Source organism: Aquarana catesbeiana, linkage group LG04 (genome assembly GCF_042186555.1).
Source record: "Aquarana catesbeiana isolate 2022-GZ linkage group LG04, ASM4218655v1, whole genome shotgun sequence".
Lineage (NCBI taxonomy): Eukaryota > Metazoa > Chordata > Amphibia > Anura > Ranidae > Aquarana > Aquarana catesbeiana.
This window is the reverse complement of record NC_133327.1, coordinates 138,223,960-138,251,481: the sequence shown is the minus strand read 5'-3', so window position 1 is coordinate 138,251,481 and position 27,522 is coordinate 138,223,960. Positions and strand designations below refer to the sequence as shown.

General features: G+C 41.0%; 1 protein-coding gene across 3 annotated transcripts; it reads left to right on the top strand.

Moving 5' to 3' along the window:
• The first annotated feature begins 332 nt into the window (after positions 1-332).
• ATG4B (autophagy related 4B cysteine peptidase) lies at positions 333-26,901 on the top strand. 3 transcript variants are annotated; one of them, XM_073625758.1, is made up of 13 exons: positions 338-580; positions 6,112-6,213; positions 11,511-11,582; positions 13,321-13,419; positions 17,421-17,519; positions 19,353-19,425; positions 19,522-19,601; positions 21,003-21,160; positions 21,325-21,403; positions 22,664-22,809; positions 22,886-22,942; positions 23,036-23,129; positions 25,746-26,901. In XM_073625758.1, exons 1-13 carry the CDS (start codon positions 571-573, stop codon positions 25,817-25,819), a joined length of 1,143 nt encoding a protein of 380 aa, XP_073481859.1. In that variant the 5' UTR covers positions 338-570; the 3' UTR covers positions 25,820-26,901. The 3 variants fall into 3 exon arrangements, 2 of the variants coding, with proteins under 2 accessions (XP_073481861.1, XP_073481859.1); XR_012243767.1 differs by lacking the exon at positions 25,746-26,901 and having other exon boundaries at positions 333-580; positions 22,868-22,942; positions 23,036-23,073; XM_073625760.1 differs by lacking the exon at positions 6,112-6,213 and having other exon boundaries at positions 336-580.
• The last annotated feature ends 621 nt before the right edge of the window (positions 26,902-27,522 follow it).

Here is a 27,522-nt window from a genome sequence, read left to right as displayed (position 1 = left end):
CTGCGCATACTCAGTTCTGAACTGAGTGCCACAGGTATATTTTTTACTGGCAACCTTTTCCTGTCACTGGCATGTAATGGCAGGAGAAAAGTGCCCGTTTTTTACTGGCTGCCAGTAAAAATACTGACAGTTGGCAACACTGAGCAGGACTCCCTCCTCCTGAGGAAGAACAGGACCTGTGTGTGGGAAGATATTAGTCAGCATGGGGACACAGAGCATTGGAAAGGAAATACTGTGATGACAGCTCTGAAAAGTCCTGTCAGATGTCAGTGTGTTCATTGCGCTAAATAAAGTTTATTCATAAATACAGACGCCCCGGTCTCCGCCCTCTATCAGAGGGCTGCGATTGGCTGTAGGCTGTCATGTGATCCCAGTGATCGAAAACCAGGAAGAGGTGCAGTGTGGAGCGGATGGAGCTTCGGGACGGAGGAGAGTGGGGTGAGCTGGTGATGAACACAGGCAGTGTCCGATGAGTGAAGGCCGCGCTGGTTGTCTTTTCACATCACAGGGGGACCTGGAGGAGCTGAACACCACTGAGGAGACTGCGGGCTGCGTGCTGTACACAGAGACATGGACGCAGGTGGGTGCAGTACTGGGCTGGAGGTGTATAGTCTATGGACAGAGCCTCACTTCAGGTGTTCAGTATGGAGAATGTTCACACTGATCGTGTAATACTGTTCTGATTCTATATTGGAGGCCTATGACTGCTTCACTGTACACATGATAATAATGAAGTATAAATAGGTTGGTAGCAGAGTTCAGGCAGAACTCATCTGGCATGAAACTGTCACAGAAATAGATCTGATCTTTATATGTGGCTGTATACATATCTCTACAATGTTATGTTCTGGAAAATCAAAAGGAAAAATAAATCAAGATGTACCGATTTAGAGCCCAACTCCAGGATAGCATTACACCCCTCCCCCCCCCCCTGTCTGACTTCTGGGTTTTATACAAACTCGCTCAATCCCTGTTTTCACTTACCTTAAAGCGGAGGTCCACACAAAAATTGAACCTCCGCTTTTCGGAACACCCCCCCCCCCCTCTGGTGTCACATTTGGCACCTTTCAGGGGGGAGGGGGGTGCAGATACCTGTCTAAGACAGGTATTTGCACCCACTTCCAGCATAGACTCCCACGGGAGTCTATGCCTCTTCCCGTCCCCACCTCGCTGTCTGCTGGGAACACACACGGGTCCCAGAGACAGCGGGGACCAGTTAGGAAGCGCAACGCGACTCACGCATGCGCAGTAGGGAACCGGAAAGTGAAGCCGCAGTGCTTCACTTCCTGATTCCCCTACAGAGAATGGCGGCGGCAGCACCCTGGGACCGAGGGACGATTCGGTCTCGGGTGCCGACATCGCTTTGACAGGTAAGTGTCCTTTTTTTAAAAAGTCAGCAGCTGTAGTATTTGTAGCTGCTGACTTTTAATTTTTTTTTTTTCGCAGGGACTCCCTCTTTAACCACCTCAATACAGGGCACTTTTACCCCCTTCCTGCCCAGGCCAATTTTCAGCGCTTTCTTTCGGTGGTATTTAATCGCCACTTGGTATTTTTATTTTTTGCTAAACAAATTAAAAAAAAAAAAATTTTGAAAAGGCTCTCCTCTGCTCGTGCCTTGCCAGCGCGAATAGAGGAAAAGTCGATAACCGGCACTTCCTGGTCATGATGTGATCAGCTGTGATTGGACACAGCTAATCACATGATAAAGCGCTAGGCTCTTTACTGAGATTGGAGATGTGGTGTGTCAGAGCGAGACACCACACTATCGATCACCACTCGGGGGTGTGCACAAGCGGCTTATTCTGCTGGATGTTATATGACACCCAGTGTAGGATAATGAAACCACCACCCGGCCATCATTTTGCTATAGGTCAGGTGGGATGTGGTTAAAGTGGAACTAAAGGCTTAATACATACCTGTTCAATGGTCCTGCACCACATATTCTTCAGAGCGCCGGTGGGGGGAGGCCATCATCCCGGCACTCAGCACCAGAGAAGACGGTGAGCAGGCAGGTAGGGGCATTATATTGCAGAAGAGACAGTGCGTGTCCTGGTGTTTCTTACAGTGGCTTTAGGGCACGCTCTACCGCCAGGTTCTTCTCCACTCTGTTTACATCCTGGAGGGGTCCTTTTTCCAGGTGTCCACTTCACAGCCTGCGTAACATAGACCATTTCCTTTGGGGTGGAGGGGTTCTGTTAGGATCCAGAAGAGGACTGGTGCCAGACCAAGAAGAATGAAGGGGGCCGGTCAGTGAGGGTTAACGCCAGATTAGATGGTCCCTCACAGGTGGAAACCGTGTCAGCGAGGGACCTGGATGGGGGGACTTGGGTGAGTATAACACTTCACAAGCAGAGATAAGCTCAGGTGTGTTCAGATTCTGGTCCAAACCCACTTGAGCTATCCTGCCAGGAGTCTGACACTGCCAACTGCCAAACATAAGCAACCAGGGCATTTCCCATCCAGCAGCCACACACATACACACCCCTTGCACAAGCAGCTGTGGCGTAGGGAATACCTCATATGATTGGCTTTGTGCAGTGACATCTTCCTGGTGAGATGGCTCAAGTGCTCATTGTTTGTAGTGCAGGGGCCTGCTTCATTTGATTCCCCGTGGATGTTTCGTTTTTTTCTTTAGGTCAGCCCCCATATTAGTTTTGGTAAATCTAAAGGAGGTAGCATAGTTGCTACAATTAAGGCCCGTACTGGGCAGAAACGCATAAGCTTAGGACTAAGCATGTTTCATTTTTATGTGTTTTCTATGTGACAAATAAAGCTTATTTAATCAGGCAGAGGACGGGTGACACTCTCGCACTGCATTTGTAACCTGCATTTGGCATGGAGAAGAATAGTTTGCCAACAGCTGGTAGCAAGCTCTTGTTTAGTAAAAAAAAATAAAAGAATTCCTTTATTAATTATTAGAGTTCATGCACATGGGTGTTTTTAGGCATTTTCTAAGCCTATTGTAAATTTCTTGTCGCTTTCCAGTGCTGCAAACGGCCTGCCATTCAAGTGAATGGCTGTCTGCAGCTTTACTCTTGCATCACCGTTTACCCTTGCATTTGTGTACAATGTATTTCCCAAATGTGAAACTTGAAGTGTTACTAAACCCAGGACCCAGCATTCACTATATCTGGTCTCCCATATTACAAGGAACATGGAATTGCAATCATTTTAGTAAATATAAACTGCTAAATACCTTTTCTTGTCAGCAGTTAGAGCAGTCTTCTGACTTCTATCAGTGTCTAGTTAAAGCGTGTAAGAGGAATTTTCATTCTCCCCTGATTGAAGCTGCAGGACCCCTGACCCTCTGTCTGTCTGGACAGTGCTGATTGGCCCTGTGCTGATGACATGCACTCTCCCAAGAAAGGAAAAAAACTCTCTAGCAATACACACCAAACTGAGCATGTGCAGAGTGCCCCTAATACTCTGTTCTATCAGGAGATGGTTTGGGGACAGTGGAAGAAGAGGACCAGAGAAGGCAGGATTAACCCCTTAGGTTCCACAGTGAGTATAGCAAGCATGTTTTACTGTATAGACTGATTTTACTGTTGTGGGTTTAGTAACACTTTAAAGCGGAGTTCCACCCAAAAATGGAACTTCCGCTTTAAGGGAGGTGACCCCCTAACATGCCACATATGGCATGTCATTTTTTCGGGGGGCGGGGAGCCAGTACCCTCTTTTCAGAGTGTCCCAGCTCCCACTTCCGGTGCACCGTGGCACCGGAAGGGAGATCATCTCTTCCCCCTCCCTCTCGGCAATCATCTAGGACACGTCACAGGTCCCAGATGATTGCCCGGCCAGTCACAGTGCATGGCTCGCCCATGCGCAGTGGGTGCACAGCCGGGCGCCCACAGTTACAGTGTCAGCGCCGCAGAGAGGAGGGAGAGACAAGTGGGGCTTTGTACCCCCGCATCGCTGGACCCTGGGACAGGTAAGTGTCTGATTATTAAAAGTCAGCAGCTGCAGTATTTGTAGCTGCTGACTTTTATTTATTTTTTTTAAGCAGAACTCCGCTTTAATGCTCAGGAAAGACATTTTAAATGTATGTTTGCGTAAACACTGATGCATTGAATCATCAGCATTTGCAAGACTTGTCTGGAAGGCTGTATGTGGCACCTGTGGCTCACCAGTGCCCAGAAACTTATGCCAGTCATACAAAAAAAAATGTCCATGTTCACAAACTCTTAAGGTTCAGTGATAAAAAAGTGTGAAGAAATAAAACTGCAGCTTTTCAAACCACAGCTCATTCTTTTTGGAGTATTTCATACAAAACATCAGTATTAGTTTATATACAAATGGTCACACGTGTAATGTTTTTGTTCAACACATTTTTATTCGTTTTCATTGGTTTACAAAGGTAATTGTGACATACACGGCCATTCCAGAAAAAGAAGGTGCTCATGAGAGCAACCATGTACAGGAGTAGTGTTTTTTTTTTTTGTACAAGCTTTGTCTCATCACCAAGATTTGAAAAGAAGATAAAGCTGTAGACGCAGAACACCATAAACTGAATTTCTTGAGGCTCATATCTGCCTCTGAGGCCCCCCCCCCATACAAGTCAACGTGAATGCAAAAGCAATTCAAAGCACCAGATTCAGCAGGTGATCCATAAAGAAACTATTTTAACTAATCAGGCACAATACACGTTCTTTCCGGAAAACAGATCATAAACAGAAGAGATATAATATATATATATATATATATATATATATACATACATACATACACTTTTTTTGGGCAATAAAATGTGCACTTCCTTTTTTGTTTAGGAGCCGGGAAAGCATTGAACAGTCATTGGTGCCATGAAGGTCTCCTGCAGACTATGACTGTGTAGCATCGTACAGACAGGAAGACTCATTGAGCTACCAGGGCGATCAACAGCGTTGTGGTAGTTCATTGAGAACTACAAGCCAACAGCCACAAAGGATGTCGGTACTTGTAGTTCATTCATTCACAGAACTATGTGAATGAATGACACAGCCTCGTGGGCGGAACCCCCCATGGCTGCGCTCTTTTCAGAAAGTGACAGCTGGTGCGGGGAACCGAGTGGCTGCCGAAGCGGGAGCATGTTACATATTCCACCCTAAAAACAGGTAGAACATGTAAACATGTTCCTGAAGGTGAACTTATTCTTTAAACCTAAGCAGGTTATACACCATAGATTTTTTTTTTTTTTTTTTTCATTCAGCCCTGTGGACTGAATAAAAGAAATGTCTCAGTTCCTTTATCCATGCTAACGATTGCAGATGACCAAATCTCTCCTGCTGGCTATTCTATTCTGACAGCTGGCACTTGCAGCTGTCAGGATACTTGAGCATCTCTACAGTCCCCTCACACCCCCCTCCTCCCCTAATGGGTGCTTACAATGGTCAGCTTTTATTCAGCTTCATTCATGGAAACCTTTATCCCAAAAAGGGTAAAAACTGTTGCTGTAACTGCTTAAAAATTGTTAGCTGGAGTTCAACTTCAACTTAATAGTCAAATCCATCTAAACCTGCTGGTCTAACACTATCATTCCCCCAGATTGACAATGCTGCAGTCCAAAGGTGTCTCCATTGCACCTTCATCTAGAATGGAAATAGAGACACCCTAACACAGTAATTGTGTTACTGGCTCAGTCACCAGGTCAAAATAAAGGGAAAAAGCCTAAAGAAAGAAACCTAATGAAGTTGCCACAAGGATCAATACATAAAATGTTTGTTTTTGGGGTTTTTTTTTTTATAAATCAGATCATTTTTATTGCATCTCCTTAGATAATAGGTCTACACGTGTTCACACAATTACATACAAAAACATTGTAGGGATAACAAAATAGTGTGGAGAATGAGTGCCACGCAGGGCAGATCTTTGAGAAATTGGTTTTGGGTTTAATTAAGGATTTTGTGGGATAGGAAGGAAATAATTGACTCAGGCTCTACTGAAGCAGGGGCCCTATTACAGGTGCAACTGCTGTGACCCCCCCCAATAAAATGAAATCTGGGCTCTAGGGGTTCCTGCACTTGACGCTTAACTGCTTTTTACAAATCCTCATAAAATAAACCTATATTAAAGAAAAATTGCAAGGGCATAAATCATATAGCCGTGTTGTCTTTTTTTTTTTTTTTCTCATAGCAACCCTCACCTATGACACGCTCCGCTTTTCTGATGCACCCGATTTTCCAGAAACTGCAGAGCCAGTATGGATACTGGGGAAGAACTACAGTGCTTTGACAGGTATTGTATTGATGATCCCTGAAAACACTCCTCTTCAGAGAAGCCTAACAATTTTATTTTCCCCATCTGATCATCCACCACAGTTGTTCCACTCGACCCTCCCTTCTAGACTGTAAGCTCTAACGAGCAGGGCCCTCTGATTCCTCCTGTATTGAATTTTATTGTAACTATACTGTTTGCCCTCATGTTGTAAAGCGCTGCGCAAACTGTTGGCGCTATATAAACGCTGTATAATAATAATATAAAACAACATGGGGATGCAAATGGAACTATAACCTTGCATTAACCCAGGTTACACATGATGTCCAGGCAGCTGAAGTAATATATGCAAATCTTGTTCTATATGCAAATCTTGTTCTGTAAGGGCAACTTTGGCCATTCCCATCTTCCTCATGGTCAGAGGCCACTAGGCCACCCTTCACAATAACAGACCAATATGAAAATGGAGAAAGCAATCCTTTTTCAACAACCTTCAAAATTTGAATATGTTCAGCTGCGTGTATCTCTGCATCTCCTGATTGTACTGACGTGACTCATCATATGCTTAGTTCAATTAGCATATAGGTTGTGAAAGGTTTACTTTCAACCATACCTCAATGTTCATCTACTATTTATGGTTTTCTACCCTTTCCTAAATATTAATGTTGCCTCTGCACCCATATACAAAAACATATTGAAATATCTTGATTAGTGTTTTCCACTTAAAACATATATTTCAAATTGCTACAGCAGGTTTCCAATGTAGCAGTATTCTGTGTTTTTTTTTTTTTTTTTTTTTTTTTTTTTTTTCCCCTGAACAACCATCCTATACATGGTTGCCCACAATGTCCCATCTCCAGTAACATTACATTCTGCCTTTAATTTTTGTAAACATTCTTAACCCCTTCCTGCCTGCAATCTGTATATTAACATTTCCTGGCGTAATATCCTAAGCATGCAGTGGGTAAAATAAGTATTGAACGTGTCACCATTTTGCTAGGTAAATATATATATTTCATTGACATAAAATTTTTACCATGTTTGTAACAACCCACGCAATCCATGCATACAAAGAAACCAAAACAAATAAGTTCAGAAAGGAAGTTATGTGTAATAAAATAGAATCACCCCGGGAAAAAGTATTGAACACGCTAACTGAAATGTATTTAATACTTGGTAAAAAATCGCTTGTTGGTAATGACAGCTTCAAGACACATCCTGTATGGAGAAACTAGTCCCATGCATAGCTCAGGTGTGATTTTTGGCCCATTCTTCCACACAAACGGTCTTCAAATCTTGAAGGTTCCGTGGGGCTCTTCTATGAACGCCGATCGTTAGTTCTTTCTGTAGATTTTCTATTGGATTCAAGTCAGGTGATTGGCTGGGCCATTCTAGCAGTTTTATTTTCTTTCTTTGAAACCAATTGAAAGTTTCCTTAGCTTTGTGTTTTGGATTATTTTCTTGCTGAAATGTCCACCCTCATTTCATCTTCATCGTCTTGGTAGGTGGCAGCAGATTTTTATCAAGAATGTCTTGGTACATTTTTCCATTCATCCCTCCTTCAATGATATGAAGTTTGCAAGTAGCATATGCTGAAAACAGCCCCACACCATGATGTTCCCACCTCCAAACTTCACTGTTGTTATGGGGGTGTTTTTGGGGTGATTTGCAGTGCCATTTGACCTCCAAACATGGTGTGTATTATGGCATCCAAGAGTTCAATTTTGGTCTCATCTGACCAGACTATATTCTCCCAGTATTTCACAGGTTTGTCCAAAGCCTCATACACACTATTAGATTTTCTGCAGATTTTTGTCTTCAGATTTACCAAGACCATGTAGTGCAAGGGCCTGCCTGATTGCATACAAATTGAAACTCTTAAGGTTTGACCTCATTATACGGTTTTGGTAAATCTGCAGACAAAAATCTGCAGACAATATAATAGTGTGTATGGGGCTTAAATGTTGTGCAGCAAACTTTAAACAAGCTTTAACATGCTTTTTCTTCAGCAATGGAGTCTTGCGTGATGAGCGTGCATACAGGCCATGGCAGTTGAGTACCCTACTTGTTTTCTTTGAAACAATTGTACCTGCTAATTCCAGGTCTTTCTGAAGCTTTGCACAAGTGGTCCTTGGCTCTTGGACAACTCTTCTGATAATTCTTTTCACTCCTCTGTCAGAAATCTGGCCACGGCTGGTTTATGGTGAAATTATGTTCTTTCTACTTCCGGATTATGGCCCCAACAGTGCTTACTGGAACATTCAGAAGTTTAAAAATGCTTCTGCAACAAATGCCATCAGTATGTTTTGCAACAATATGGTTGCGAACGTCTTGAGAGAGCTTATTGCTTTTACCCATCATGAGATGTTTCTTTTGTGACACCTTGGTAATAAGACACCTTTTTATAGGCCATCAGTTGAGACAGAACCAGCTGATATTAATTTGCACTGACAAGGGGCAGGATTGCTTTTTAATTACTGATTTCAGCTGGTGTCTTGGCTTTTCATGCCTTTTTGCACCTCCCTTTCCTCATGTGTTTTTCCCTGTGTCATTCCATTTTATTACACATAATTTAATTTCTGAACTTATTTGTTTTGGTTTCTTTGTATGTATGGATTGCATGGGTTGTTACCAACATGTGGTGAAATTTTCATGTCAATAGCACCTTTAGAAATATATTTACCTATAAAAATGGTGACGTGTTCAATACTTATTTTGCTCGCCGTACTTTCTCCCCATTGAGAACTAGCACCCGACACTTTTTGTGGTTGTTGTTTCTCAATTCCAGTTGTCAGTGACATCTGGGGACTCCACTAACAATTGGGAACCAGTCAGAGTTTTCTTCATCTTCTGATCACTGTCAGCTCTGATGTAGAGATCACATGTAGGCTGAAAGTGGTTGTAAAGCCAGAAGGCTTGTTGCCTTGCTGTATTTTATGCAGCCACCTCCCTAAATACTTACCTGAGCCCGTTCTCGATCCAGCGATGTGCACAAGAGCCGAGGCTCTCTCCCTCCTCATTGGTTCAGACACAGCAGCAGGAGCCATTGTCAACTACAGCCAGTGAGGAGGGAGCACGGGCAGGCCTGAGCCCTGCTTCACTTGTCTTATGGAAATGCAGAGTTGGGGTCTGCAGCAAGCACTTACGAGTGCCCCATAGCAAATGGCTTGCTGTGGGTGGAAAGAGCCAGGAGCACCAGTGGGGACCCGAGAAGAGGAGAATCGCAAAACCTTTGCACAGAACAGGTAAGTATAAAAGTATAACATGTTTGTTATTTTAATTTAAAAACACAAGCCTTTACAAACACTTGAAGGCTCCATGACAAAATGAAAGCCTGCAGATGAACATTGCCACCTTCACCTATCTGCAGTACTATGTATATAATAGTACAACTGTCAGGAACCTTTTTTTTTTTTTTTTTTTTTTTTTTTATTTAAAATATTTTTTAAATTACATTTTTGCACATTCACCTATAATAAAACAGCAATTATATTTTTAATAAAACCAATGTACCACATAAAAAAAATCTTTTATGTCCTTTTTAAAAATATGTATACAATTATTTAGGTATGCAGATTAGTCACAGGGTGGGTATTTTTATCAGAATATTGAGTGAACGTTCTGTGAATTTTGTGTGACAATTTTCATAAACCCAATAGAGTTCATTTTAAAGGGGAACTACATAAGCCCGCATGATGACGTGCACTCCCTCTAGGGTGTGTAACCGACAGGCTGGGCTCACAGGAAATGGGCAGAATGACAGTGTCGTTCTGAAGAGGACTGTCTGTGCTCAACGGAGGAAGACGTTGGGAACAACGCTGTATTCTGGAGAGGGTAGTTTTTGTTTTGTTTTTCCCTTTAATGCAGGGGGAAATGGGGGGAGGGAAAAAAAATTATGGAGTTATATTTTATGTTAAGCGGGGCATGCTGACTTTGTGAAATTTGGCCCTCTGGAAAAGGGTTAGCCTGCAGCGAACAAATCTGCAATGTATTGATTTTACTATCACACTGTACATGCTGATTTCATACATGGCTAAATCTGGTAACTACCTAATACAGCTGCATTACACAAGAGACAATAGCAGCAGTCATGTGAGACTTCTGTACATAGTAATTCGGCACATCTTTTATCTAAGCAATATCTATGTCTGAGAAGATACGAGTCTGCTCTGCATTTGAGGATGATGGAGATGAAATGATCTAAGCAGCCCAGTAATCTGTTTATGGATCCGCATTATAATGATATTGCTGAATCATTTGCCACAGTCCACTGAGTTGTAATCCCACAATTCTCATCCAGTTCACAGAGCAGAATTGCGCTCTCTCTCCCTCTCTCTCTATAATTGTGTGTGTGTGTGTGTGTGTATATGTGTATATATATATATATATATATATATATATATATATATATATATATATATATATATATACACACACACACACACACACATAAAATGAATAAACATTTTACAAAGCTGCATTTTTTTTTTTTTTTTTTTTTTAGTATCTACTGGGGTCCCTTGCCTGCATAGGCTATTTTCTTGAAAAGATGAACTCAGCCTTTAAATGTGCAACAGAATAAATATACATTTTATATATTATAAATGTATATTTATTCTGTTGCACATTTAAAGGCTGAGTTCAGTAGATAATAACAAAAAAAAAAATGCAGCTTTGTAAAATGTTTATTCATTTTATTGTCATACCTGTAGGCCATTTGGGTCCCCCTAGCAGCCTGGCCAATAAACTCCAACTTGGCAAAGTTCATATCCTGCCTTGTTGCTAGGATGTGAAAACCGTTGGAGGTATCCTCCCAGCATTAAAAGAGTGAAAACCAATGGTGCGGTTTGCAAACTGGGAGTTTTCAGCCAGACTTCTGATGGGACCCAAATGGCCTACAGGTATGACAATAAAATGAATGAACATTTTACAATGCTGCACTTTTTTTCTTTTTTTTTTTCTTTAGTATTTACTGATACCCTTGACTGATTAGGCAATTTTCTGGAAAAGGTGAACTTAGCCTGTAAGTATACATGTTAGTGACATATACAAGAAGCATCTTACAAGCAGGAAAAATGTAATGCTTGAGTCTAGTGATACAGGTCTCATGTGCTCGTGTCCCACGTAGTGTTAAGGGATCGTAGTAACTGATGGCAGTAAAAATTATTGGAAAATGAAAATACTCCATAATGAACATATTGCATTTTTTTTCTTGACTCATCTAACCAGCATATTATCTAATCTAATTGTTTGCTATAGGCAGATTGGACACTTTTTAGTACTGCAGTTTTCATACATACATTTTTCTTTCCTTTCAGAAAAGGAGGAGATTCTGAATGATGTTACATCGAGACTGTGGTTTACATACCGGAGAAACTTTCCACCAATAGGTAACGAGCTTTAGAATTGAATGTGGAAAAAGTTAAGCTGGAAAGCTTAGAATTTAGTAAAGAAGGTTGCACCAGTATGTTATTTTGCACCCTGCCATCATTTGAAACATCTCAGTCTTCAAAGTAACATTGTTTTTCTTTGTATAGGTAATTTGCCATGAGACAATAGTGGATGCTGCCAATGGTGACGTTAGTTTTAAAGTGGTTGTAAACCCTTACATATACCTAGTGAAATGACAAACCTTAGATGAAACAAATCCTCATTATACAAGTTGTACCTGTCTGTCTGCAGCTTTCTCTTCTCTACAGCCTTGTAAAACACAAGGATCAAAAGCTTTTTCCCAGCTATAGAAGACAGGGGGCAGGAATCTGATGTCACATACTTCACAGCTTAGGGAGGAGAGCGCAGTGTAACCTGAGACCTGAATGGAGGGAATAGACAACCACACACACTGTCTAATAGGGAAAAATGTACAGCTGAAAAAAAAAAAAAAATGTTGTTTGTTGTACACATGTTGCATATCGGCACACACGCCTGAGTTAAACCAATAATTCTGGGCCCATTATTCATGGTTAAAGGGTTTGTAAAGGTTCAGATTTGGTTTTGTTTATAACAAACGTGTCATACTGCTTGCTCTGGGGGCACTCGTGCGTGTTCACTCCTGAGCTGCCACTGGCTGTGATTGACAGCAGCGGAAGTCTATGGCTCCCGCTGCTGTCTGAGTCCATGAGGAGGGAGAGACCAGTGCATGTACTCATGCACATCGCTGGAGTATAAGGGAGGGCTGAGAAGGGAGCTGCACGTAGAAGGTTTTTTACCTTCTTGCGTTGAAAGCGTAAAGGTAAAAAACCTTGAGCCTTTAGAACCACTTTAACTCTAACTGATGACCCGCAGGGGCTTTTATAGCATCGCCTATGAAAAATATATATATGGTACCAAAGTTCATCAACATTTTGCAGACGCGTGCAGATTTTAAAGCTTGACATCTTGGGTATCTGTCTTCTTGGAGCAACCTCATCATTTATATTTTACCAAAAATTGGTTAATGTATTGCATTTGTGTCCTAAAATGTATCTAAGTGTATTTTGTGCTTGATAAAACCATTGCACAAATATTGCGTGACATAAAAACACACCATTTTCTTCTACAGGGCGTCTGCTTTCAGAAAATATACGTTTGTGGGATTTAACTAACCCTCGGGCCTAAAATAATTTTTTATACGTGTGCAAAAAAACTTAAAAATGACTAGTTGTGAAAGGGTTAAGGAATTGAGAGAAATGTAATTTGTAGGCTGCCAGTGGGGACCTCTGCTTGTAAAAATACTGTATACCTATGTGATCATCCAAAAGCTTCAGTACTTTCTCAGTTACTGATGACTATGTATACAGACCAATTGGATGGCTTTATTTGCTAAATGCTTGTTCTGGGTCACTGGCTGTGAAGCCAGAGACAGTCAGCCAACCAGCATTTTCAGACATAAGTCAGCAATGGCAACTTGTCATTTCAGGATTTCTCTGTACAAATGATCAAAAAGATGGAGCGTACTATCATTTTCTTAGTCAAGCATGGCTATGTTTACTGTAACTGTGTCTAGGGCCAGTTTCCGCTCTGCATCCTGGTGGGATCCATTTTGTTGCATACATGATCTTTGTGTTGGAGGATTTCAGGATTACATTGTCACATTTCAGCTAAGTAAAGGCTTTTTTTTTTTTTTTCTCCCTTTTTTTTTTTCTTAAGGAGGAACAGGACCAACCTCTGACACCGGCTGGGGCTGTATGTTACGCTGTGGACAGATGATATTTGCTCAGGCTGTGATGTGCAGGCACGTAGGAAGAGGTAATACGTTTTGTGTTTTTGCTTCTTTTAAAGAGCACCTGTCCTGAGGAAATGATGTAGGCTACCATTTAAGTGGTTTAGGTGGGAGGCTACCATTGCTGACCTCTGCTTCTGAAAATATCTGTTCCCTGGATGATTTCTTGATCAAATAGCTTTAATGCATATCTAAACCCAAGAACAAAATTGTAATACGTTGACACTCGCCAGTCCTTAGATATGGTGGCTGCATTCGTTTTTAAAAAATTTCCTCCTGCCCATTCTTTTTCACCTAGTAACTCTGCCAGTAACACACTTTTTTTCATAGGGTGACAATGCCCACTCACTCTGTTATTTGTGTATGGGCAGTGTTGTCAACATAGGACCTGACTACTGAACACGTCTCTTCTCCAAAACAAAAAGAGGATAGGTTCTGTAGTTCAGAGAGCCATGCTGACAGAGAATAGAGCATCAAAATGCAACAATGCAGCTGTCAAGATTTATGGCAAGATTATTTTTTTGCACTTCTCAAACAGATAAAATAAAATGCTTCCCATGGTATATTTTACAGATCAAAGGGAGCAAAAAAGAAAAAAATCTGTTGGGATTTTTATACACTTTCATTGTGTGAGCAACTGACCAGATCAGGATGACATCATTTACAGCATGTTTGTTTTAGATCGGTGACACCTTACTGAAAGCCACAGGGCAACTTTAAAATGAAGTCATAAATGGTTGCCCCTCATATTTATCTCAGTACAGGTGTCCTGTGATTTATGTCAGTATGTTTCATTTAGGCCTTGCTCACACTACTTCTTTCTTCTTTTCAAAAAAAGTATCACATTTGCTATACATACAATCTTCCCTAATTGCCCATTTCCCGCCCCCTCCCTGATTGTACCATTCATTCCCTCCCCTCTCCACTGTCTCAATTTCCCCTTCCCTTTTGACCTATTCCACCCAATTTCCCATATATTTCCTAGTTTTCGTATATTCTATCCATTGTTCCCATATGCTGTCAAATCTTCCTGCATGATCCTCTTCCCTGCTACTCAGATACTCCATTTTGTGTGTATGTATGTGTGTGTGTGTGTGTGTGTATGTATATGTGTGTGTATGTATGTGTGTGTGTATGTGTGTGTATATATATATATATATATATATATATATATATATATATATATATATATATATTATATATTTCAATTCTTTTATACAACGTTCCTATTGTAGGTCTTTCTTGATCAAGCCATTTTTTTTTTGGTATTGCTCCTTTTTGCTGCATTTATTAGTACAACTTCTAATGTGACTTGAGTCACACAGAATCTCATGACAAGGCAAATCTAATTGTTTTCGATGGTGTCCATTCTAATTAATGTGAGTCAGAACTTGCTACAGCTACTTTGGTGCAATTTAGAGTGCGACTTGACCCCATAAAATATGCAAAGTCGCATCACATTGCACTGTGAATTGCTTTAAATTCACATCACAGTAGTGTGAACCAAGCCTTACTGTTTTATTACAATAATATAATTAATATGAATAGTGTTTTATCCTTCTAATATATCTAAATAGTGACTAAAAATGAAAAAAGGAAAAAACAGTGGCGCTAACCTAAGACAGAACTGTCCGATTTAGACAACACTGAAAGCAATCTGGTGCATAAATATTGTGTTTTAAACAATTAAAACACCCTGTGAAATTCATAAGTGCATGAATCAAACAAAATGTCCATATATTGATGCATGAAGAAAGTCCTTGACTAATTGTGTCTTCTCAATTTCTTCCACCACACCAAAGTGTTCAGTGATCCCACTCCCTTAAGAAATGCACTCACCGACTCCAAATGCCTACACTTGCGTGCAAGGCTAAAACGCTTTTATAACCACACAGAAAGGGTTAAATCAGCAAACCGATATCCAACAGTGTATTTAGAAATCGCTCCACATGTAAAATAACAAAGTGCTCCAATAGTGTAAAACAGTATAGACCAATTTATTGTAAACACTACCACTCTTCAACTTTTCCACTCACATTTTACAAAATCCAAGCCAGCAAAAAAATATAGCTTCAAATCACAGCATGGTAAACAATTGGATCACAGTGCAGTGATATTGTCACGGCGGACCCGAGGTGTGCAGGCGTTAAACCTCAGCTCTCACCCCCTCCTCGGTGCCTGGCCACTATATTGGATCGCCACTTTCTTGTACAGCTTCAAGCATCATACTTCACAGCCACGCCCCCGACATGTTTCGTCATAGATAGACTTATTCATGGGATTGGCTGCACGGTATGACAATCATCCCTTTTATATCCACCTATCAAATGAGTGTCAGAGAACCTCCTAAAGCGCCTGCGCACACCTCATGTCTCCGCGGCCGCATAATCCCGGTTGTCCAGGTCATACATAAGTGCCATAGGATATATGTGACCCACATAATCTAAGATACAGACATATTTCTCCCATATCCACTACTACGGTGTATATATCTCAATAATCCCAACACCCGTAAATTTCTAACCCTGTGTTGGGATTATTGAGATACATACACCGTTGTAAGAATACACCCTAGTCTTTTGTCTAGTACTTCCTACATGTAGTGGATATGGGAGAAATATGTCTGTATCTTAGATTATACATATATCCTATGGCACTTATGTATGACCTGGACGACCGGGATTATGCGGCCGCGGAGACACGAGGTGTGCGCAGGCGCTTTAGGAGGTTCTCTGACACTCGTTTGATAGGAGGATATAAAAGGGATGATTGTCATCCCGTGCAGCCAATCCCATGAATAAGTCAATCTATGATGAAACATGTCGGGGGCACTGTTTTTTCCTTTTTTCCTTTTTATTTTTAGTCACTATTTAGATATATTAGAAGGCTAAAACACTATTCACATTTCTTTTTTTTTTTTTTTTTTTAAAGTGGCATTTTTGCTAACAAGTTTTATCTGAGGCGCAGTGGTGGTAATTAAAGTAAGGGGCAGTTTGTTTTTGATTAAATACCTACAATTAAATAGAATTAATATAGCAATTATTATTTTAAGCCAGGTAGGTATTTGCTTGAATTGCTAATAATACTTTGGATATGCTAAATAACAATCATTATAATTTTAGTGAATTGAGCCTGTTGTTTTTTATCTGAACAGTGTTTATAGACAAACATGTGGGTGCTTTCCTTTTGATTCTAGATAGAAATTAACATCTAATTTCAAAGTAGAACTATACTCTTCGGCTCCAACGATGTGGCGTCTCTGCCAGCCACTGACCTCCTCAGGCAGCCTACTTCTGGGTCATAATCGTTGGCTGCTCTCATTGGCCGGGAGGGGATGACATCCCTCCCACACATGGGCGGGAGATCAGTCAGCCATAGCAGGCTAAAAATAGGTAAGAGCCCTTGCACACTGGGGCGGTTTGCAGGCGCTATTGCGCTAATAATAGCGCCTGCAAACCGCCCCGAAAGTGCCGCTCCTTGCATTCTAGTGTGAAAGCCCCGAGGGCTTGCACACTGGAGCGATGCGCTGGCAGGACGGTAAAAAAAGTCCTGCCAGCAGCATCTTCGGAGCGGTGAAGGAGCGGTGTGTATACCGCTCCTTTACCGCTCCTGCCCATTGAAATCAATGGGACGGCGCGGCTATACCGCCGGCAATGCGCCTCTGCAGAGGCACTTTGCGGTGGTATTTAACCCTTTCTCGGCCGCTAGCGGGGGGTAAAACCGCCCCGCTAGCGGCCGCATACCGGCGGTAAAACGCCGCTAATAATAGCGGCGTTTTACCGCCGACGCCGCCCCAGTGTGCAAGGGCTCTAAGGATATTTTTTCTTAGAGGTTAATCACCATAGGTGTTAGAGGAGGGAGGGGACATTTTTAAGACCAGTTAGGTGATAGGCTGGAATTCTACTTTCTTTTCCATTCTAATATTTTAAGAACGTTATACAATTTTCCTTATGTTCTGTTACTATTAACAATAATTATCAGAAATAATGTGTAGAGACTTTTATTTGCATTTTTTTTTGTTTCTCAGATTGGAGATGGAACAAACAGAAACCGCGGGGGGAATACCTCGGTATCCTGACTGCTTTTCTAGACAAGAAAGATAGTTACTATTCCATTCATCAGATTGGTGAGAAAACTAGTGGGGAGACATTGTCCCTTTTTTATATATGAAAAGTATTTGAATGAGAAGATCTGTGAGTCACTGAAGCAACAGGATTGTTGTTTTTTTTATTTTTTATTTTTTTTCTGACTTCAATAATAAGCTAATTAGGTTGCTTTGAGAAAATGCTGTGCTTGTTTCAGACATTTTCAGCTGTATTGGCATAGCATGATTTGTGTATACACCCAACCCTGGCCAAGTCCTGGGGGAAGAAACAGTTGGACAGCTTGGGTTTTACAGCCAATCATTTTGTTCTCATAAAATCAGGTTGACACCAGTGTTTTCTGCAAAGATCATAAAGATGCACACATGGCCTCTAGCTGTCTATGTGTTTCTGTATTGAATATTTTTTGTTATCTTTCGAAGGTGCATGTTTCAGAGTTATATAGATAAAAACTCACCCAAGCTCTACTGCATGTTTATAGGATGATGAGCTGAATAACGGTGCTCAGGCCATTGTGTCCCATACATCAAAATTGCAAAAAGAATGCCGGCAACTCATGCTATGAGGAAGGCTTTTGCTGAAACATGTTAGCGTTTTGATGTTGCACTGCTGTTTGTGCTCAATAAAGAATTAAGAAGCAATCGAGTTGCTGGCATTCTTTTTGCAATTTTTATGTTGCAGAGTTGTCTTCCTTATCCTCAATTCATCAAATTAGTGTCTCATTTGCTCATAAAAAGTATGTGCATATCATGCAGGGGACATGTAATATACATGTGTTTAAAGTTAGTCAGTTACCCGGAAGGAAAGGCAGGACGAAGATGAGGAGAGCCCTAGATTGTGCGCCTTCAAAAACAGACTAGCTATAACGACCATCATGTTACAATCTGGCAGGCCCCTTTAAAACTCAGGTATGCCTTTGTTATTGATGCACAAACCTCTGTATACGTGTTATCACCTTTCTATAAGAAAGTTAGAGGATCTCTCATTATATATATATATATATATATATATATATATATATATATATATATATATATATATATATATATATATATATATATATATATATATATATATATATAAAATATATTTATTTTTTTTTTTTTTACCTACAATAAGTAAGATTTTCTTTTATACTAAGCAAATCATGCTCACATGTATATCTCACAAAAACTATTGCTTTTTTTTTTTGTAGATTTTTTTTTTTTTTTCTTAAATTAATGATTTATGTGAAAATGCTTATCCATGCACAAAGCTGTTTTTAATGAAAAGGCAAGGTACTTTGTTCTATAACATTAAAGGGAGGGATAATGTAGATTAGAATATTGGCACAATTGTTAAAGCATATCTAAACGTAACAAAAAATTGTATATATTGTGGATTACCAGTCATTAGATGTGGAAGCTGTATTTGTTTTCTTTATTTTCACCTTGTGATAATGCCAGTAACATACTTCCTGTCCTATGGTGACAACAGTCACTTGCTGTACTGTATGTATAGTTAAGCAGCATTGTTACCATAGGACTGCAGAACACCTTCCCCTCTCCTCCATAACATAGAGGAAGGTGCTCCGCAGTCCACAGAGCTGTACTAGTCTGCGCTAATAACAGTCCTTAAGGTGAAACTCAACAGTACACAAGACGACACTGAAGTTTTATAGCATGATCACAAGGTATTTTTTACAGCTATTGTACAGATATGACTAAACATATTCAATAGGGGCCAAAAGGGCGTAAGAAAGAGTTGGGTTATGGTGTTTACATAAACATTTTTAACTGTTGTGAAACAGGTGACATTAAGTCTAAATATTCAATTATGGCTCTCTGTGTACCATTAATGCGTGCTTGGTGTTACAGCTCAAATGGGAGTAGGCGAAGGGAAGTACATCGGACAGTGGTACGGGCCAAACACAGTGGCACAGGTGTTAAGGTTTGTTTGAGCCATTTTTTATACCATTTATCTAAATATTTTTATTCATTTCTAGTTTTCGTAGTTACGCCTGCTTTTTATTTTTTTTTACTGCAGAAAACTCACTGCTTTTGATCAGTGGAGTTCAATAGCTGTTCACATCGCCATGGATAACACAGTTGTCACTGAGGAAATACGTGAGTATGAAAAGAGTCCAACTCAAGCAAAATATTTTTTCAGTTTTCGATTGAGCAGTGGAGGATAGAAACTGTCAGATTTGTTTTGACCATGTTGGAGGGGTTTCTCCTAACTTCCTGTCAGCGCTGTCACATGAGGAGCTCTATGTAAGCTATGACTCTAATAACAAAGAGAAGGATTAGCTTAAAGGGTTACTAAACCCTTATTTTTATTTATTTAAATAAACATCTCATACTTACCTCCTCCGTGCAGTTGGTTTTGCACAGAGTGGCCCCGGTCCTCCTCTTCTGGGATCCCTCAGCAGCGCTGGTGGCTCCTCCTCTCGAGTGCCCCATTGGAGAAGCGCTCTCCTTCGGGACACCCGTGCGGGCATGTCAGCAGCAGGACTCGCCCCCGTCTATGGGTTTGATTGACAGCAGCGGGAGCCAATGGCACCGTCCGGAGCTGGTGTGCTCGTTCCCGTCGTGGGAATTACAGGGCTCGGGTAAGTAAAAGGGGGGCCAGGGGGGGGGGGGGTGGGGGGCTGCTCCATGACAGGAGGTTTTTCACCTTAATGCATAGAATGCATTAAGGTGAAAAACCTCGAGGGTTTACAACCCCTTTTAAGCTACGAGTCACCGGAGTGACCATATATAAAACATTTTCAATATATTTGCAATTTCGTTTATATGGCTAACTTAAAGGAGAAGTACAGCCAAAGCTCGTTTGGCTGTACTTTTCCTGTGGATCTCAGGAGTGCAGTTTGTTGTGCACTCCTGTGCCCCGTTTTCAGCAGGCTGAAGCCACAGAGCTGGTTCAGGCTTGGGCAAGATCGCGACAATTCAGTCAGGATCCGCCCACATGCCTGGACCGGCATCTAGCTCAGCCTCTCTGGGAGCCACTGAGAGCCTGAGCCAGCCGCTCCCTCCATCCACAGCCCAACGCTTCATTGGGGGGGGGGGGTCAGAGCAGAGAGCTTCTGACTGACAGTCACCAGCTCCCTGTTCAGAGCCCTGAGAACTGAGCAATCGGCTGTGTTTGATTGCTCGGTTCTTGGTGTTAGAGCTGGCGGGGGACAGATGTAGCATATCTATGCCCCTCAGTGCCCATCAGTGCGGCATATTCGTGCCACCTCATCGGTGCCCATCAGTGCCGCCTCATCAGTGCCCATCAGTGAAGGAGAAAAATTACTTACAAAGATTAAATGCCACCAAAAGAAAGCTTTATTTGCGTGAAGAAAATGGTAACCATTTCACATGGTTACAGTGTAGCATGACCGTGTAATTGTCATTCAAAGAATGACAGCGCTGAAAGCTGAAAAATGGCCTGGGAAGGAAGGGGGGGGGGGGTAAGTACCCTGTATTGGGGTGGTTAAAGAAGCTTGTGCTGTGTTTCAGTAATGCCTTCCTTTTTCAATGCAGGGCGGTTGTGCAGAACAGGAAATTGTGGGGCTGGACCACTGTGCAATGGTCATGCTGGAGCCTCTGAATCAGACATGCCATGGAAGCCTCTTGTTTTACTCATACCTCTCAGACTGGGTCTAAGTGAGATAAATGAAGCCTATATTGAGACCCTGAAGGTATTTCTCTTTTCACTTAAAATTTGGAAAAGTTCAAATGTATTTTTTTTTTTTTTTTTATTGTATCGTGATTCTAAAACAATCTATAGTAACTGTGAATTTTATCTTTTGGCAAAGCTGCGTATTAATTTCTTATTTCTTATATCTCTGTCATCATGACACAGCACTGCTTCATGCTACCCCAGTCATTAGGTGTTATTGGTGGTCGACCCAATAGTGCTTATTACTTCATAGGATATGTAGGTAGGTATGACGTTTTGATAAACTTCACTTAGTCAAATGATCACAGTAAGGGATATAGTAAACTGAGTGGGTAACAGGTTGAGGAGTAAAAACTACTGGTTGAAATGTCACAATTTGTTTTTTTTGTTTTTTTTTTTGTTTGTTTTTTTGTGTTTTTTTTTTAATATATATTGATAGTTCTGTAGAAGTCTCATGATCTTATCAGAAGACCTAAGATCATTCTAAATTTGGTGACCCAGAAATGAGTGGGTAGGGAAGGGGCTAAAAGATGTGCTGAATATGCTGTAGTGCTCCACTTCTAAATAAGGGATGGTACTGTAGTTTGATAGTGTTAGGTCTGTAGGGGATCAAATTAGAGTGATAAACAGACAGCATTAAAGTGATTTGTAAAGCTTCCTTTTTTTTGTGTGTAATTAAAATAACAAACATGTTATACTTTCCTTCTCTGTGCAATAGTATCTCCACGCTAGAGGGTTCCCTGGTATGCTTAAGTAGCTGAATACAACAACATAGAGGGTGCTATAGTGGGGTGCAATATTTTCTTGCACATAATTGACTTCCTGTCCAGTAACCCTAGAGCAGAATATTGACAACTTTAATTTTTAGGCTTTTTTTTTTTTAGCTGCTTTTAATATATCAGATTGCACAAGAAACTTACAGAAATGTTTAATAAGAGTACATAATATTTATGAAAGCCACTAATAGCTCTTCAGGGAAGCTTTTTATGGTAAACTTACACGTGAAAGTGAAAGCTGTGTCACATGGAAAAGTGGTTACACAATAGCTATATCTACATCAATTAAAAAAAAAGTTTATGTTGTTTGGCATTTCTGATTTACGCTAAAAATTCTGTTTGCTTAATACCCCTGCTAATTGGTTGGCTTGAATGCTTTCTGATTCACTAACCCAGACCAGGTATAAAGATGGGAAATTCTCACACACTTCTGAAATTCATGTGTTTACATGCTTTTCTGGGTGTGAGGTACACTAGTGTTAAGGCCAGTGAAATTCAGGTAAGTAGCATTTTCAGAAGTATGGCACTTTCAAGAAAAATATATATTTTTTTTTTGTGCACTTTTTATGAGCTGGACTAAAGCTGCTGGGGATGGAGGAACACCTTTTTTCCTCTTTTATCTTATCTTTAATATGCAAAGTGCTTAGTAATCTTGTCTGTCTGAGTGTATATTTAACATGATTTTACCATGTTAAAGATTTCTATTTAGTGGCATTGTGTAGTCATTTAAATTATATATTTTACAGGGGATGAGCTGATTTACTTGGATCCTCATACTACACAGCTCTCTGTGGAGCCCAGTGATAGTGGGGATATAATAGATGATAGCTTCCACTGTCAGCATCCTCCATGTCGAATGCATATGTCTGAGATTGACCCCTCTATTGCAGTGGTGAGTGATACTCTAGCAAAGAACCCTATATGAACTCCTTCACTAACCCTGACCACAGTCCTTTTCTACATCTTAGGGATTCTTCTGCAATTCTGAGGAGGATTTTGATGATTGGTGTCAACGCATCAGAAAGGTTTGTACCAGAAAAACTGTAAAGCTATATGAACTGCCAAATCTATATCACAAGATCTGAACTATGATGACAGTGCTATTTGCTTATTTCCAGTTATACCTTACTAATGGAGCCTTACCTATGTTTGAGGTGGTGGATCAGTTGCCTATTCATTTGTCCAATCCGGATGTACTTAATCTTACACCAGGTAAGACTGTTTGATTAGTGTTTTTTTTAAAGAATGTTAGAACCAGTTCACATACCCCATGAGTACCATGTGTCACTTGAGATCTATACCTGGATACATTTCACTTCTCCCAAAAGCAGGTAGGTTGTGAGCTACTGTACATGCAGGGCTTTTCATCCATCAGTATACAAGAAGGTCCATACAATAGAGCAGGGTTTCTCAACTAGGGTTCCAAAGGTTGCTTGAGGTTTCCTTAAGCAATGAGCAAGTTCTGCCTCTCAGATAAGTTCTCACTGACACCATTGATCTGTTTAGCTATCTGTAAGGGGGTTATTCTTTACAATGACCACAAGTGTAAAACCCAGTACACACTATCTTTTTTTTTTTTTTTTTTTTTTTTTTTTTTTCGTGCAACCCAGTGGGCTGAGCGAAAAAAAAACTGAAGAGCTCAAGAGGAGAGCCTGTACTCATGATCCGATGTTATAACACACTGATCGCATGTCGATCGGTAGACCTTTTTTGGTCACGCCCCCTTCATCAGAAGCCAAATGTCCAGGCAGCTTCTGTCGGACTGGCTACTGTACACACAGGCCAAATATCACCCGATGTTTGTCGCTTAAGGAGCATTCTTCTCACTGACTATCACACTAATGTATCATATGAGCTGTAGGGATGCAGGTACTGTAACCCAAAGGTGTTGTAGCACATTTAGCATCATGAGCTGTACTGAGACGGGAAAGTTATTTCAAGGGTTCCTCTGTGTTGAAAAGGTTGACAAAGGCTGCAATAGAGCGTTACAGTAATATGAAGTAAAGACAAACTGTGTACTTAAACTAGATGTTTTTGAAATGTAATAAATTTGCTATTTAGGAATACATAACGATTACAATGACCCTGCTACAAAACCTGCTGGAGGTGAATAAGTGTACAACTTGTCTAAGTACAGGTCTGTTCTGACACTTCCAACACTTCTGGAGAGCGTGCAAGCTTGCTGCTAAGGCCCTAGGTTTCTGCACTATATACCCGCATCATTTTTTCTTGTTTTAACCTCCTCCCACCCGGCCTGACGTCCCTCAGAAGGAGCGGGATCGCGCAGCCCCGATGCGATTGTGTCCCCCGCATCTCGGATCAGCAGTAGGGCCCTGTGATTGGCCCTCCTCATCACATGATGGCTGTGTCCGATCGGCTCTCATGGCTCTCCTTCTCCTCACATGGATCCTGTCAGTGAGGAGAAGGAGAGCGTATCTGTGCTGCAATCAATAGATAGTGTTGTGCTCCAACAAAAATAAAGTGCTCAAACGAGCAGCCAGGACGTCCCTTCCGGTATCCGTATGGACATACGAACACCAGAAGTGACGTCCTGACTGCGAGCTCACCGCTCTTTTGATACACTGTATTATTATGTATATTAACTGTGAGTACCCGACCTTTTAAATTTATATGCAGTAAAACGCAAAAAATAACACACTATAGAGGCTCCTTGTTCCCTCTCTATACATACCCGGTTTTGATGCATTTAAGCGGTATTTGGCTATTTACCTAGTCCTGGAGACAGGCATCCAGAGGTCTGGTCAAGAAGGTGGGTAAAATCTTCCGGCACTGAAGCAGTTAAAGGTCAAATAGTGTTAGGCTGATGTCACCAATGTGACTTTGCAGCTGATGACACATTCGCAATTGCAGAATTATACGGGAGAGCCTTCCACTTACCTGTGTGGAAATGCTTCCTCACTGGCCCAGAATCTCCCTTGGTAGTGAGGGGGTAGCAAGGGATCATCATATTGCTGACCTGGCTGGTGAAGAAGCAATTCCATGAAAACGGGTAAGTTGTTTTTTTAGCATTTTGTTCCCAGCATCAGGATTGCCCATGTAACATCAGCTTTATGAAAGATTTGTGTGCCCCCCTCTAATATCCCTGGTAATTTACATTAAAGTGGATGTAAACCCTCCATATACCCAGTGAAGTGAACAGCCTCAGATGATACACAGAGATGAAACAAATTCTCCTACATAAGTTTTACGTGTATATCTGCTGTCTTCTGCTTTATATACTGTTTAGAAAGTGCACATCCTGTTAGAATTTTCACTTCCTCATTCTGCACTGAGAGAAGTCTTGGATTACAATGGGAGACAGCTGATTGGTGGAAAGGCGCACACCCCCCCCCCCCCCCCCCCCCCCTCCAGATAGGCAGGGACTTTCAGAGCTGTCCTGTGAGTAAAGCAGCTGTCTGCTAATTTATTTGTAGCCCCCACCCTGACACAAAATCCAGCCTGGTTTTATCACGTGTCAGAGCTTGTCAGAAGTTATCATGCTGATAACAGAAGAGCAGAGCAGGAGAAAGCCACGGGACTTAGGGCTTTTAAGAGAGATAAGGAAACACTACAGATATATGTGCCCAGCTCCAATTTCATGAATCGGGTTTACATCCACTTTAGTGTGGAAAATTACTTGCAGTATTTACATTTACACAAGCTGTGATTTGGAACAAATGGCCTATTTGAGGAAATGTTTTGTCTCCTCTGGCAGCTAAATAATTAATTTCTGGCTAAGTTAATCATGTGACCTTTTTGTTTTATGCAAAATGATTTGAATTTGTAATGTTATTCTGTATATAGTAGGAAATAATCATTTTGTATTAGATTCCTCAGATGCGGATCGCCTTGACAGGTTCTTTGATTCTGAAGATGAAGAATTTGAAATTTTATCTTTTTGAAACAAATAAATGACAATGGACAGTAGGAGAGCTTTTTAGGTTGGTAAAAAAAGGCAAAATGTTTCTAAATATAATGGAGGAGAAAGCTTCCTTGTGGATTATAAACTGACATTTGCTGGCTATTTATTTTTTGGGGGGAATCTGGATTTTTCCACTTGCCAATTCCCATAAAAAAAGAATATTGGACACTAAATCCTGAGTTGTAATGCAGTGTCTACCACTGGGCTGACCGGACCTGTCAGGATTCAGTGTTATGCTTTGGCTCCATTACATTCCATGCAGAAGAAATCAACAGTATGAGTCTGCTAATCGGCCAGCAAGAAAAGGAAAGAAGTCTGCAAGTACTAATTGGTGGGCACCATGACTGGCCATCCTTTTAAAGGAGCAATCAAAAGTGGTATGCCGCTGGGACATTTTTAAGGCTGGAGAATTGAATAAATATTATGTAAGTGTAAGATTTGTGGTGATTGTAATACGCATTTTCACTATTCAGCCTAAGCTTTTATATGAACTTTTGGCAGCAAAATGCTGGATTTGTGTAACAATCTGTGGCTTTCAGAAGATGGTCAAGTAGTAGCTAGGTGAGGTGTGCTGTTTACACGTGTACATGTACCAGTCCTATATACACAGTGGAAGGAGAAGCTTCTGAAGTGTCTCCACTGTGTGAAGATGACACACAAAGCTCATACATATGCTGTTGCTTTAAGGGTACTTACAATTAAAATATATGTTTAGAAAATGGCATACGATGGAGAACTGTGTCACTTACCGTTTGGCCTTTTTTTTTTTTTTTTTTTTTTTTTTTTTTTTTAAATAAACAGTTTCCATTGTTTTCACTGGGAGTATGTTCTAAGGACCATGTTGTTTTTTGGGATGTGGTTTAACAGTATGCTGTAACCATAACAACAATGACAGTTCATGTTTGGTGTATTCAGGCATATATTGTAGTACAGCAATGCCCATTATTTATAGGTAATCTACAAAGGTTACCATAAACTTATTTAAACCTGTATTATTTTGCTTTTAATACTTAAAAATCATTTAACTTGTCTCCAGCATATAATAAAGTTTGTGCCACCTAATGTATCGAGTGAGTGTTATTGGAATGTTCATATTGACAGCATCAAAACTTATAAGTGGGTCACCTACCAGATTCTTGTCTGGCAGCTGTTATTTTGTTTGAAATAGGCTGAATGTATGTAATCAGTTTTGAACAGAAAAGTCTGGAAGATTTTTTCCCAAAGCCTCTTTCAAAGCCTCTTTCAGGACAGCACCTGAGAGATAGCGACTCCACCCACCGGAAACAGGAAACACCTTCTTCCTCCAAACTTTAAAGGGAGGCACCTCCCTACCATACCTCAGTTTTCCCCCCTCACCTTCCAGGACAGCTACTTGAGAGCTGATCGGCTCCGCCCTCTACAGGAAACACAAATCAGAATTTAAAAGGCCCCTCCCTTTCCTCTGACCCTCAGTTGTTTTGTGTTTCCAGTCCCTCCAGGAGCACCGACACGTTTGTTCTTTTCTTATGGTCTGGTAACTGTGGTTGGTGGACCCCTCTTCTCTGGTTTCATCCGGGACTAGTTGTGGCCAAGTCCTGGATGATGGTCTGTACCAGAAGGGTTTCCTATTTCTAAGGGTTACTTGCCTTTGTAAAATGGTGGCAACTCCCTTCCTTTCCCCAGCGCTGCTGTGTGGAACTGTGT

What these genes read in the sequence shown, in the direction of transcription:
- ATG4B (XM_073625758.1), top strand. An exon ending in ACAGTGGCACAGGTGTTAAG is followed by an intron (nt 19,426 to 19,521) that starts GTTTGTTTGAGC and finishes TTTTTACTGCAG; the next exon opens with AAAACTCACTGCTTTTGATC. An exon ending in GGTGTCAACGCATCAGAAAG is followed by an intron (nt 22,943 to 23,035) that starts GTTTGTACCAGA and finishes GCTTATTTCCAG; the next exon opens with TTATACCTTACTAATGGAGC.